The 12,628-nt window shown below is 43.9% G+C and overlaps 3 protein-coding genes across 4 annotated transcripts; 2 read left to right on the top strand and 1 right to left on the bottom strand.

The window, feature by feature from the left end:
• Window positions 1-395: 395 nt before the first annotated feature.
• Window positions 396-4,420, bottom strand: LOC125771557 (heat shock 70 kDa protein cognate 5). The gene is made up of 6 exons (XM_049442281.1): window positions 4,266-4,420; window positions 3,896-3,933; window positions 1,990-3,485; window positions 1,728-1,915; window positions 1,505-1,645; window positions 396-1,415 (listed from the first exon to the last, which is right to left on the bottom strand). The coding sequence occupies exons 1-6, from the start codon at window positions 4,326-4,328 to the stop codon at window positions 1,314-1,316; spliced, it is 2,028 nt and encodes a 675-aa protein (XP_049298238.1). The 5' UTR covers window positions 4,329-4,420; the 3' UTR covers window positions 396-1,313.
• Window positions 4,421-4,601: 181 nt separating this feature from the next.
• Window positions 4,602-6,196, top strand: LOC125771587 (ras-related protein Rab-18-B-like). The gene is made up of 3 exons (XM_049442349.1): window positions 4,602-5,111; window positions 5,270-5,705; window positions 5,785-6,196. The coding sequence occupies exons 1-3, from the start codon at window positions 5,041-5,043 to the stop codon at window positions 5,881-5,883; spliced, it is 606 nt and encodes a 201-aa protein (XP_049298306.1). The 5' UTR covers window positions 4,602-5,040; the 3' UTR covers window positions 5,884-6,196.
• A 79-nt stretch (window positions 6,197-6,275) lies between these two features.
• Window positions 6,276-12,619, top strand: LOC125771586 (uncharacterized). 2 transcript variants are annotated; one of them, XM_049442347.1, is made up of 3 exons: window positions 6,276-6,541; window positions 8,940-9,196; window positions 9,266-12,619. In XM_049442347.1, the coding sequence occupies exons 2-3, from the start codon at window positions 8,964-8,966 to the stop codon at window positions 10,104-10,106; spliced, it is 1,074 nt and encodes a 357-aa protein (XP_049298304.1). In that variant the 5' UTR covers window positions 6,276-6,541; window positions 8,940-8,963; the 3' UTR covers window positions 10,107-12,619. The 2 variants fall into 2 exon arrangements, with proteins under 2 accessions (XP_049298304.1, XP_049298303.1); XM_049442346.1 differs by lacking the exon at window positions 6,276-6,541 and adding an exon at window positions 6,852-7,802.
• The last annotated feature ends 9 nt before the right edge of the window (window positions 12,620-12,628 follow it).

A 12,628-nucleotide genomic window follows, 5' to 3' on the forward strand; every position in this document is an offset into this window, starting at 1 on the left:
TTGCAAGCGAATGATCTCTTTCTAATTAAACCTCTATTTATTGAAATATGTTTATGGAAATGTATTCAGATAAATTTATACCGTTTTTTTCTAATATTGAAAGAATTATATCATTGTAAAAATGTAAGGATGTGACAGAGTTCTTTAATCGCTAGAGACAAATTGTTTTTATTTAAATAAATTTAGCAAACAGTTGAGCCGGATTAAAGTGACAAAATGACTCTTAAACTGCGAATTAACTGCTGCAGCGAAACAAGGCCCAAAATAGACATTCTTTCTGGAACGACTTTCGGATACTTTTACAGCAAATAGAGCCCGACCGACAGTTAAAGTAAGTACGCTTGTATTCTCAAACAACAACGAAATCGATTGCATATAATCAATATCAGACAAAATTATGTTTCGTACGTTATTTTATTTTGCAACTAAGAAGAAATAAAAAAACACAAACTATGTCTTGACTTCCTTCGTTCCCTATATTTATCCTACACATTCTGCACATTCGAACGAGAACGAGAACAGAAAATAGATAGTCGAAAATGTAATACATACTTTCGCAAAACATTTCTGTTTCCTGCTACTACTCTTAATAACGGCCAGCTTTTGTTGTGCCCATGTCGAATGAAACACAAACATGCGTTTACCATTACCATTACCATAAACCAGCCACACCCGGGGGGGAGAGGAGATTGTGTTTTTAATAGTAATAGTAGGAGAAGCAATTCACCATTGAACCATTTAACGCTCCCAAATAAAATGCTCTACAACCCCACATTTGCGAAGGTCTATTTTCCCCCTTACGTGTGTATTGATTTGCGTGTTTGTGCAGCTTCCATTAAATGGCGATCGACGTTGAACGGGGTAACGAGCGCTGCCGCCGGTTGAAAAGTGAAGGTACGATTAAGAGCTACAGATAACAACTACGCATTTTACATGCTACGTACTAGCACACACACACACACGTGGTTGATAGTGTGTACACGACGTTGCCGTTGCCAACCAAACCAAAACGTTGATAAGCTGCTGCAGCATTACACCGGGCCTTGAGGAAGATCATGGAACGTTCTTCCACCGGGAAAGCCAGGGCGTATTAATGCAGTACTTCAAATGTTAACCACACACCCGCGTATTTATGTGAATTGTTGTTTCCTTTTTTCTTACGTTCAAATTTATTGACGAATTCCCGCCGCCGCTGCTTGTGTGATTTCCATCAAAACTACTGCTGCATTATTTTACTTCCGTTTCTAATAAATGTGGTTGCAATTGTGAGTCTTTGTGTTTCGTTTTTGTTACGGTAGGTAGATATTGCTAGTTTAGTTTTTGTTCTCCTTCTTTTCGGCTTCCTCTGAACCGCTGCTGCTACTGCTTCCTCCACTACTGCTACTGCTGCCGCTGCCCTCACGTTCCGATGCCATCTGTGTTTTTTGGGGTGAAAATAATATTAATCATAAAATAGAAAAAAATAATTCAAGACGCATTCACTGGATGCGTGTCGTTATGTTACCTTTTTGTATGCCATTTCGAACAGCTTCAACGATGACTGCTGTAACGCACTGGTTGTTTTGCGCACCTCTTCCGGATCGGCTTCTTCCTTGTTTGCCAAGATTTCCCGCACCTTTGCAATCTCTTCCCGAAGTTTGTCACACTGTTTGTCGCATAAAAAAAGCAAAACAAATTGTCGATTAGTAAAGCAGCGACAGTGTGGCAGCCTGAAAGCATTTGCTTACCTCTTCCTTTGGCAGCTGATCTTTGAATTCTTCCATCTTCGTTTCCGTATCGTGCACTATTCCTTCGGCCTGATTGACAGCTTCAATGCGGTCCTTCTTCTGTTTGTCGGCCTGCGCGTACTGTTCGGCGTTCTTGATCATGTTTTCGATTTCGTCCTTGCTTAAACCACCGGAAGATTGAATGACAACTGCAAATAAACAAATAAACAAATTAATTCATTAATCAAATGATCGCCCGGGAGAAACAAGGTGTTAAACTTACTTTGCTGTTCCTTGCCAGTGCCCTTATCACGTGCCGACACATGCACAATACCGTTCGCATCGATATCGAACACGACCTCAATCTGTGGGACGCCACGCGGTGCCGGTGGAATGCCAACGAGCGTAAACGAACCGAGCATCTTGTTGTCCGAAGCCATCTCACGCTCACCCTGGTGCACCTTGATCTCGACCTGCGTCTGACCATCGGCAGCGGTGGAGAAGACCTGCGATTTCTTCGTCGGAATGGTTGTGTTGCGGGTGATCAGGCGCGTAAATACACCGCCGAGCGTTTCGATACCGAGCGACAGGGGCGTAACGTCGAGCAGCAGCACATCGGTCACATCGCCGGCCAAAACACCACCCTGCACAGCGGCACCAACTGCAACAGCTTCATCGGGATTCACTGCACGCGACGGCTGCCGGCCAAACACTTCCTGTACCAACGATTGCACCTTCGGCATGCGGGTCATACCGCCGACCAGTAACACTTCGCCAATGTCCGACTTTTTCACTTCCGCATCCGACATCGCTTTCTGGCAGGGAGCGATCGTGCGCTTGATAAGATCGCCTACCAACGTTTCCAGCTTGGCTCGCGTTAGCTTCAGATTCAAATGTTTCGGTCCGGACGCATCCATCGTGAGGTAGGGTAGATTAATGTCTGTCTGCACCGAGGAGGACAGTTCACATTTGGCTTTTTCGGCCGCCTCCTTCAATCGCTGCATTGCCATCGCATCCTTCTTGATGTCGATGCCCTGATCTTTCTTGAATTCTTGCGCCAGATAGTTCAGGATGTGATTGTCGAAATCTTCCCCACCGAGCAGTGTGTCACCGTTGGTGGACTTTACCTCGAACACACCCTTCTGAATTTCGAGGATGGAAATGTCGAACGTACCGCCACCGAGATCGTACACGGCAATGATCTTATCCTCACTCTTGTCCATACCGTACGCAAGTGCCGCTGCAGTCGGTTCGTTAATCACGCGCAACACATTCAAACCGGCAATCTGGCCCGCATCCTTCGTCGCCTGACGCTGGGAATCGTTAAAGTAAGCCGGCACGGTAATGACCGCATTCTTGACCGGTGTGTTCAGGTACGCTTCGGCCGTTTCCCTCATCTTCATCAACACAAATGCACCGATCTGGCTGGGCGAGTATACTTTGCCATCGCTGCCCTGCACCCAGGCATCACCGTTCGATGCCTTCACCACTTTGTACGACAGATTGGCCAAATCTTTTTTAATTTCCGCATCATCAAACCGGCGCCCGATCAGACGCTTGGTAGCGTAGAATGTGTTGGCCGAGTTGGTCACTGCCTGGCGCTTCGCCGGCATACCAACCAATCGTTCACCTTCCTTCGAGAATGCAACATGTGACGGTGTGGTACGGGCACCCTCGGCATTCTCGATGACCTTGGCATTTTTGCCCTCCATCACCGCGACACAGGAGTTTGTGGTGCCCAAATCGATACCAATGACGGCACCCTTAACCTGGTCGGATCTGGAAACATATCACGGAGAAGAGAAAAAAAAGAAATTAACAATTAGACCACACATTTTTATCTGCCAAATAAAACGCAAAATTATGACAGCAACGGTTCTCTTCCCATAACATAGAAAAATCCATCATAGTTGCCAGGATGCAACATTCTCGAACATTCTACGCAGCAACACAAGGACACGATCCGGAACTAGCTTTATAAGTAATTACACAGTAATTACGCACTTGCTAACTGCTGCACGCTGATCATAATTCACGCGTTTTTATTTTCAATTGAAATCGCAATTAGTGAATGTGTCCGAAGTCGTACACGTCTATTGCAATATTGTTTAAAACATCCGGATTATTTCACAACCGGTTGTCATGTGCACTACACTGTACTACCTTGCCGCATATTTCATCATACTTACTTAAAACGGGCCAGCACATTATTAGACAGAGCTCCTCCCTGAAACGAATGGAACAGGTAAAGGTTGTGTTAATTACATACAATTGAGAAATAGCTAACTTTATGCTTCACTTAAACAACGCATTTGATAAATTAATATAAGTTAAGTCTTTTCTCATGTATGTAAAAATGCACTCCTATCATTCGCATTACATTATCATGTTCAGCTGTTACACAAGCCTCCCATGCTTCTTAACCTCACAATTCGATATCAGCAAAGATTGTTCCGGATCGCAAACGGGAGTACCCGTACGGCACCGGGCAACAAAAAAAACCGACCGGTGTTGAACAATTCTTTACCGCAAACGAGTAATTCGCACAACGCTACTTACATTGGGTAGCAGTCCGCGGTTTTCCACCAGCGTACGGGAGAGATATCTGGCTGCCTTCAACATTTTCAGCGAGTTTACACACGGACACAATGGACCACGCACCGTTCGACTGGAAAAAGTTATGATGCAATTGTTTGGAAAATTTTTCTTCAAACCTCCTCGTGCGGTTGACAGCTGCGGTGCTGCTGTCAGTCGGTGTTGAAATGTTTTCTAGAATATACTTCGAGCCCTGTGTGCACCCAGGTGGTGTTTTTCGTATATCGAATACCGGTAATAAACAATGGTTGAACTTGGGATTTTTCGTTTTTTCTTTTTGCATTACAAGATTTATGAATGCAACAGAGATCAAGTTTGAAAGACTACAAAAATGTGATAAATTGTAGAAATCAGCCACGGAGTATGAAAATTAAAAATGAATCATAATCTACCTCGCGATACAGAAGAAGCGGTTTAAAAATTTCCTCTTCTACACTGTAAAACTTCTACCATTCGACATTTGACCTGTGTGTGTCAGTCCAGTGTGCGCACATACGCTGTCAAAAACATCCGTGAATCATTTGTTATTTTTTTGTGTGTCAGATTCGTTCTTTAAAAAAAGTAGAACAGAAAACAAGGAACTAATAAAAGGAATTTGTTCTTTCATATTTCTTTATTGGTTTGTAACACATTCGTTCTAACAAACCCACCGAACGGAAAGGAAAACGGAACTTGCAAATCTCGGTTGGGCGTTAGATACTATCGAAACGTAGTAAACGGCTCGTGAAAAACATCAACAATGGATCAGGATCGTATTCTAGCGACATTCAAGATATTAATAATAGGCGAAAGTGGTGTAGGAAAATCTAGGTAAGAAAGTAATGAAGGCTTTCGAAACGTTTGCGGAAAATTCCGGATGCGTTTCATGTGCAGCATTTAATCATGACGTCATGTTAAGAAGAACAACAAAAAACCCATCCTACGAATGGCGCATTAACGTGTGTTTTGTTTACCCTTGATCTTTCCAGCTTGATGTTACGATTCACAGAGAACGACTTCGACAGCGACCAGGCGCTTACGATCGGTGTGGACTTTAAAACGAAAATGCTCGATATCGACGGTGTGAAGGTGAAGCTTGCTATATGGGATACGGCCGGCCAGGAAAGGTTTCGTACGCTTACGCCCAGCTACTATAGGGATGCCCAGGGAGCCATCCTAGTGTATGACGTCACCAAAAAGGACACATTCCAGAAGCTAGAATCGTGGCTAAACGAGCTGGAAATTTACGGCACACGCAACAATATGGCTAAAATGATAGTGGGTAATAAGATTGACCAGCCGAACCGAGCGATCAGCAGGGACGAAGGGTTTCGGTTTGCTAAAAAGCACCGGATGATGTTTATCGAAACGTCGGCAAAAACGAGCGAAGGCGTAAAGGATGCATTTGAGGAGGTAGTTCGTAAGGTATGTTTGGAGAAGTTGCAATCATCAATCTATGTATTTGCAGTGGCTGATGTAATAAACCTCACGCGCTTGTTCACAGATTATGGAAACCGACGGGTTGTGGGAACGAAACGATTACGGTGATGGCGTTGATCTGCATGGCAATCGTGTACCTGCGGCTGGCTCGTGTTCCTGTTAGCTTCCGGTTGTAGCATACGATCCTAAGCACCACTGGCACAAAACGGGATCACTGCGGACCAGAAAGGTGAATCGTCGTTTGTATCGCATGCTTTGCAGCTCATTATACCGTGCTCGCCCTGTGTACTACTGCTGTTCATCACGATATTCATACCAACGGTACGGTAAATAAGTTTTTTTTTATTTAATATGTTTTGTGTTTAGATAAAATATTTTAACCCTATTTTATGCATTGTGTATGTGGTTACGTTAAGGTATACTAGGCGGAAATAATAATAAAAAAAACATGAGGAAAGTTTAAACGTTTCCTTTGAAGTAGATTTTATACTAATGAGAACACAAATAGAATAAATTATTAATGAAGCGCCCACCAGCTCCAAGTTGTATACAATCGGACGGTTGGAAATGATGCTCCTGTTGGTTGTGGAAAACTAACCCATCATCGCGGCCCATCGGTGTGTTTTCCTGTTGTGCCGAGCAAATCCCGAACGCAAACCCGACTGCCGAACATTGCCGAACCGAATAGGAAATGCGTAACATCAGGAGCAACCGTGCCTGGCTGCAGTGAAACACATAGGAGGGCCAATCCAATCCGCTGTCTTGGGCATAACACGCCGGGTCGGAAAAATTCCATCAGTCACTCGGTTCGGTTTCACACGGTAAGCGCGGAACGTTTCACGGTTTAGCCGTCGACCTTTAGTTTTTTTTTGCGAAATGTCGCATTGTGAAAAGCTTGTGCCCCCTGGCAATAGGACGCGAAAAACAGGGAATATTTAACTGCGCACGTGTGTATTGAGGGGCTTTTGTGTGACACGGGCAAATGTCGACCGACCGACCGTATGTTGCTGGTGGGAGAAAGTAAAGAAAGCTCAGCTAAAGGGGGATAAACATTAGCAAAAAGGCGTAGCGTATTGCCATCGGACCATTACCGGACGCTGTTAATGCCCCCTGTTAATGTTAATACCCCGACTCCCCAAGGGCGTCGTCAACGTGGTGGCCCAACATCAAAGGTGCTGCGTGCGTGAACTTTTCATCCCGAATGGATAATCTGTGATAGGTTCCCCCTTTTGCGGACTACGACATCTGATTCGGTTGATGTTTGATCACGTTTATGTGAAAAGCACTTCGTTAAATATCGCGTTCTTTAAATATCATTCCACCTGACCAAACGCCGTACTTTGGAGAAAGCAAAGTGTTTAAAATTTCATCTCAAACGCGCTACAAAAATTCCAAACGATGTGCGTTATCTCTGTGCGTTGCTTTCTTGTTTGGTAAATTTTCTCTTTTGGCACCGTGCCATATGACCAGTCCTGGCTGGTAGTTCAAGTGTGCTGGCTGGCTGTGTGTAGAGCTAATCGATATTCAAGCGGGTTCCGGTGGCGTGAGAGCAAGACAGGATACACCGAGAAGTGGTCGCGTCCCCATTGGAGCTCGAGTTGACGAATGTAAGAAGCAGCCGGAGGAGATTGGTATTGTGCGACCAAATTTCGGCAGGATATTAAGAACCTTCGGTGCAACACTTCGTCGCCAATGTCTAGAGGATGTGTGTGTGTTTGTGTGGGAAAGTTTGGTGCAAAGTTTACGGCTTCCGCTATTCGTAGTACGTGGCCGATAGTTTACGCTTTAAATGTCGCAACCAACATGATAGGTCTGGAAAAATATTAATGCATCATTAGGGTGGACAACAACAACAACAACATCAATATTTATTATAACGGCCACAATAAGTGAGCCAAGTGGCAAAAAGGCACGGTTCTACGTGTGGTATTGATTCAACAGGACGTACGAGATCCTTTGCAAGAGATAGACACAGAACAAAGGTTCCTCCTCGACGGTTAAATAGAACAACAAAACCGAATTCGAACAGTGCCGGTCAGTGCCGTCTGGCAGCGAGTTGTCCAATAGCAAGAAACGCAAAAGGTAAATGTGAATCTCGATCAGTAATAACTAAACGATAAAAATTAAAACAAAATATATCTTATGAGCTCCTATATTCTATCAATCACCTTCAGCATAAGATCGTATGCATTAGGATGAGCTATCGATCCGAACTAAAACTTCCGACACACGTAGAGAATTCATACCTCCTACGCCGGTCCAAGTAATTCTGAGAATAGTTCCTGACCTGACTGGAATTAATGGCGACAAACGTGTCCTAGCAACGGTTTGTTGGATTAGCTAAATCGTGGATGTTTCCGATCCATCCTTTTAGCGTGTTATAGATTTGCTAATTGCATAAAAAAATGTAATCAATTTTTCTTTACGCCTTTTGCTTCGTTGTCGTCGTGAATGTGGCCAGTCAAATTGTATAATTAGTACTGACACTATTGGTTAAAGGACGATTGGATTTTGGACCTCTCTCCACCGTACCACCATACACAGGACGGAGTAATATTCTTTGAAGATCATTGACTGTGTATAAAATAACTCTAGATTAAATCCTTACTTACTTATGAATCGTTATTTAACATATAATTAGCATTACCTAGACCTAGACCTAAATCATAGGGTCACATTATTACACTACTGATTACAAACGCCAATAGCCAATAGCATACGGGAAGGAAACAGTATAAATGTATCCAGCAGAATATCCCATTAGGCACGAACTTGTCACAAACTCGCCTACGAAAAAACCTTTATCTGCCTTTATACGTTCTTTTCCATCTAGAAACAGCGTAGGTGGACAGCTCTTCCTCAACTCGCCCTAAATGTACAACACGTTCTAATCTCAGACAAGAACTGTCGCTGTACCTCTTAATTTAATAATCTATGCCTTGGAATTATTGATGGGATGGTTTCGTGTACACATTGAAGAATACTAACCGAACACAAATAAGTGACAAATACGTCGGATTTAAATACCAATCCAAAATTCCTCTACTTAGAGTTGTTCCGAATGCCAAATCTGCTCGTCAGGATTTTCAGATTTGCCTTCATAATGATGATGATTTTTATATGAGACTTTGACGCCTACATTCGTCGTTTTCTGTACCACTGATGGCATGACTTCTTTTCTCCCTTTATATCACCGGTTACACGTTGTACAACGTCCAGACAACCGGGACCGGGCGACAACCGATGGCGTCACAGAAAAGTTCGACTACACCGGCCCTAGCGGTAACGAACCGTATCCTGCGCTCACCGTCACACGAAAGCTTCTCCACCGATCTGTCGCTAATATCGATTTCCGTGTCGTCAATGAATTCGGAAGCGACCAGCGTACTGAACCGGTCCAGCTGCAGTTTGCTGAATCGCACGATGGAGGAAAAACTTGGCAGTCTGCTGAACCCTAAGGATAGTAAAAGAAATCGGTACGTAGTTTTAACACCCCCCAGGATAAACACTTGTTTTGTATTGACTTTTTTTTCCGCCCCCCGCAGCTCATCGACACTTACCGAGCGTTGGAACGAAAGTAATGATCTCATACGAAACTGTGCCACACTGTCGGCGGCGCTGGGCATACACAAAAGCTTTAGCACCACCGACATCTACCAGCTACCATCGGATCAGCACAATCTGGGCCGGCTTTCGACGTCCGAGCTGGCACTGACACCGTTCCAGAAGGTGGGCTATCTGTTTGACCATTCCCGGCTGGAACATGCGTCCCGTTCCTACTCGACGTGGGTTGCGGTCGGGGAGCTAGCATCCACCTCCCAGCTACCGTCACCGCACGGTGGCCAGACGTCGCAGGTGCCGACACTGACCAGCACCACCAACCCAACACCGAGCTTCACCGTAACCGATCTGATCAGCTCGGTAAACAAGAAGATACGACAGAACTACATCCGGCGGCGGCTGTTCACGACCTACCGTGCGCTGGAACGGCTATCCCAGAGCGAGTTTAATCTCGATCGTCTAGAGGCGGCCGCCTTTGCCGCTACCAATCCCGGCCCGACGGAACTGATCGTACCGTCCACGAGCATGTCGAACGCATCCGCTTCACCGGTGGGCGGAAAGTCCACCAGCTCGCCGGCACCGATCGGTGAGGTCGGCACGCTGCCTGAGCATGGTGCAGCAGCGTTATCGTTGAAAAAGTCCACCAGCACCAGCGGAACGGCGGCCAGTAGCAATCCACGGCCACATCACGGCCCGAAGAAACATCTCACCTTTCACGATATTGAGAACGAGCGTGGCAAACCGCTGTCCAAGTACGAACGTCACATGCTTATCTTTAACTGGTTGCACACCATCGACGATACAGCGCTGGAGATCGAAAACTGATCTCCACAGGACGATCTGCGCTCCGACGTCGGTACGGTACGTAGTGATCGAGCTGGTGCCATCAACTGAAGCGTTTTGCTACACACACGTAGCTTTGCTTTACAACCAAAGAGCGGGGCTGCAGTATAATATACTGTCCAAAGGATGAAATCGGAAGCGAATGGATTAAAGTCCCCCCCAACCCCCTCCCTAAAACACACACGCACACCGAAGTGCACAAAAGAAATTTATTTACACAACCATTCGCACTCGAAAACGTTAGCTATGCCCCTTATTGTCGTCCTGCTTTTATACCCAGGCCCTCCCCCAGTCACTAAGTGCATTGTTCTTGTAGGTTATTGAGGGATACACGTGTGTGTATTTTTGTGTACCAAAAAAACCATGCCACCAACGTGTGCAATCAATGTAAGAACGCTCTCCCGGCATTGGCTAAATATTTTGACCAATTTTGTGACGTGTGCTGCATTTATTAATTTTTAATTCGCAAACTCAATTTCTAATTCTTTTAAGTCAGTAACACATTTTATCTTCATTCGTCGGAACAGAATTCAAGTAAAGTCTTTAAAAACAAACCTATCAACCATCACCGAACGTTACACACAGTAGAGGAAGTGGATAAGCTGCTTCCAATTAAGGGAATTATGTCTCGGGCGGCCTGGTGGTGTATGTGAGAAACGGCGCCGGTCCATACGGGCAGGACCGCGGATCAAATCCCATCCGGACCTTACGCGGTAAAAATAGCTCTCGTAAGCCAGAAATGGTCAACATGACTCAGAGGTCGTTAAATCCAGCAGGAGAGAGAGAGAGAGAGAGAGAAAGAGAGAGAGAGAGAGAGAGAGAGAGAGAGAGAGAAAGAGAGAGAGATGTCTCGTGCTTGAAATGTTCGATGGCTCTCGGTCGATCATAATAGTGTATAGTCTGTGTGGTAGGTCCAGGACTGATTATCCTGCTGAGGCTTGATCGATAATGGTTGTAAAGTCCAAAAAAAACGATACACGATCAGCAGTGAAACTATAGGATAGCGCCAATATGCCAATTATCTTATCTAACAGTTCAAAAATCCATTCCCCTGTGACGACTGTGACCATTAACAACAGATTCACCTGTCTGCAGATGGATTCGTCTGTCTTCTTGTGTAAGATAAGGCTTTGTACAGTGTTGGAGGCATGTTTTGTGAGTGATGTTTCTTACTTTGAGGAACTGAACAATTTATATTAATCGATCAAATTTTGATCTTCTACAAAATTTGTAGCTAGAATCATATAAGCTTTTCAACACACGAGAGGATTCTCTCTGGATGTTTTGTTATCAATATAAATATTACTGATTGCAACAAGTCAAAAATGGAAAGCCTTGTTACATTACGGTAGCTTAAGTTAAAATCCTTTTCAACAGTTTAACTCACACAAAACTTGATAGAACTCTTGCATCTGTAGGAAGCCTTATCTTGCAAATCTCGAAACAAATTCCAAACGTGCTACAATTATGGTGACAGTAACAATTAAGAAACTAGCCATCTGTACCAGAACCAGCCAAAAACAACCGAACAAAGAGAGTGAGGAACCAGAGATGGCGACGTAGTTAACGTACGCTTGTGCTGGCTAAACCGTACCATAGATAACCTTGCCACATATTTTTAATCTTCCTCCATACGTATGAATAAACTGCTGCAGTAGAACGTCACACGCAACGGTGAAACGTAACAAATATAAGGACGCGCTGTACCGAAGGGATCGGTTAGATATTTTTTTCTTTCCTGTTGTTATGTCAATGTTTGTCACTTGTTGTAAACCCCCCCGGCATATCTGCCCCAAAAATTAGTGCCGCAGATGAAAGTACACGCGCAAAACCATATTACACAGCCAAACCCAAAGCAAAAACAAAAAAAATGCATACATTGGTTTGTGCGTTCGGTTTTTTGCTAACCTTTTTTTTGTCTCAACACATTTTTGATACTTCTTTATATAGGAGATAAATCGTTTTAGATAGTGCAGATTACACATTGCTAGGTAATGAATCTTTAGCAAACTTTTAGGTGCGGTGAAGAGTTGTTGTGTGTACACAAGTGCAAACGAAAGGATGTTAAGTGCTTTTTGCTTCATACGTTGTATGCCATATATTTTTACTGCAATGAAAAACCAAATGAATATTACAAAAAAAAAAAAGCGGTCACAAGCTAAGCCGCGAAGATTTGCGTTATGCTAGTGAAATGGCGTGAGTAGAACATTTAACAGAGTGAAAAGTGAACAAAACGCATTAGAGAACAGGATATGAAGAATGTATGTAATATGGAGTATTAGGTTCACGCATGTGTGTGTGCTGTTGTTGTGAGATAACATTCACCCAAAAAACGAAGATCCAATCTAAATGTCGTACTATGCTGAAACAATTTTACAGGCTACAACATATATAACAAATATCCTTATACCGAAATACCATCGTAATTGTACATAGGATACACTTTAAACAGTGGGAAACATCTAACAATAAATTCTTACAACATTAAACGTAAATCCTACCAT

Source organism: Anopheles funestus, chromosome 3RL, assembly GCF_943734845.2.
Source record: "Anopheles funestus chromosome 3RL, idAnoFuneDA-416_04, whole genome shotgun sequence".
NCBI lineage: Eukaryota > Metazoa > Arthropoda > Insecta > Diptera > Culicidae > Anopheles > Anopheles funestus.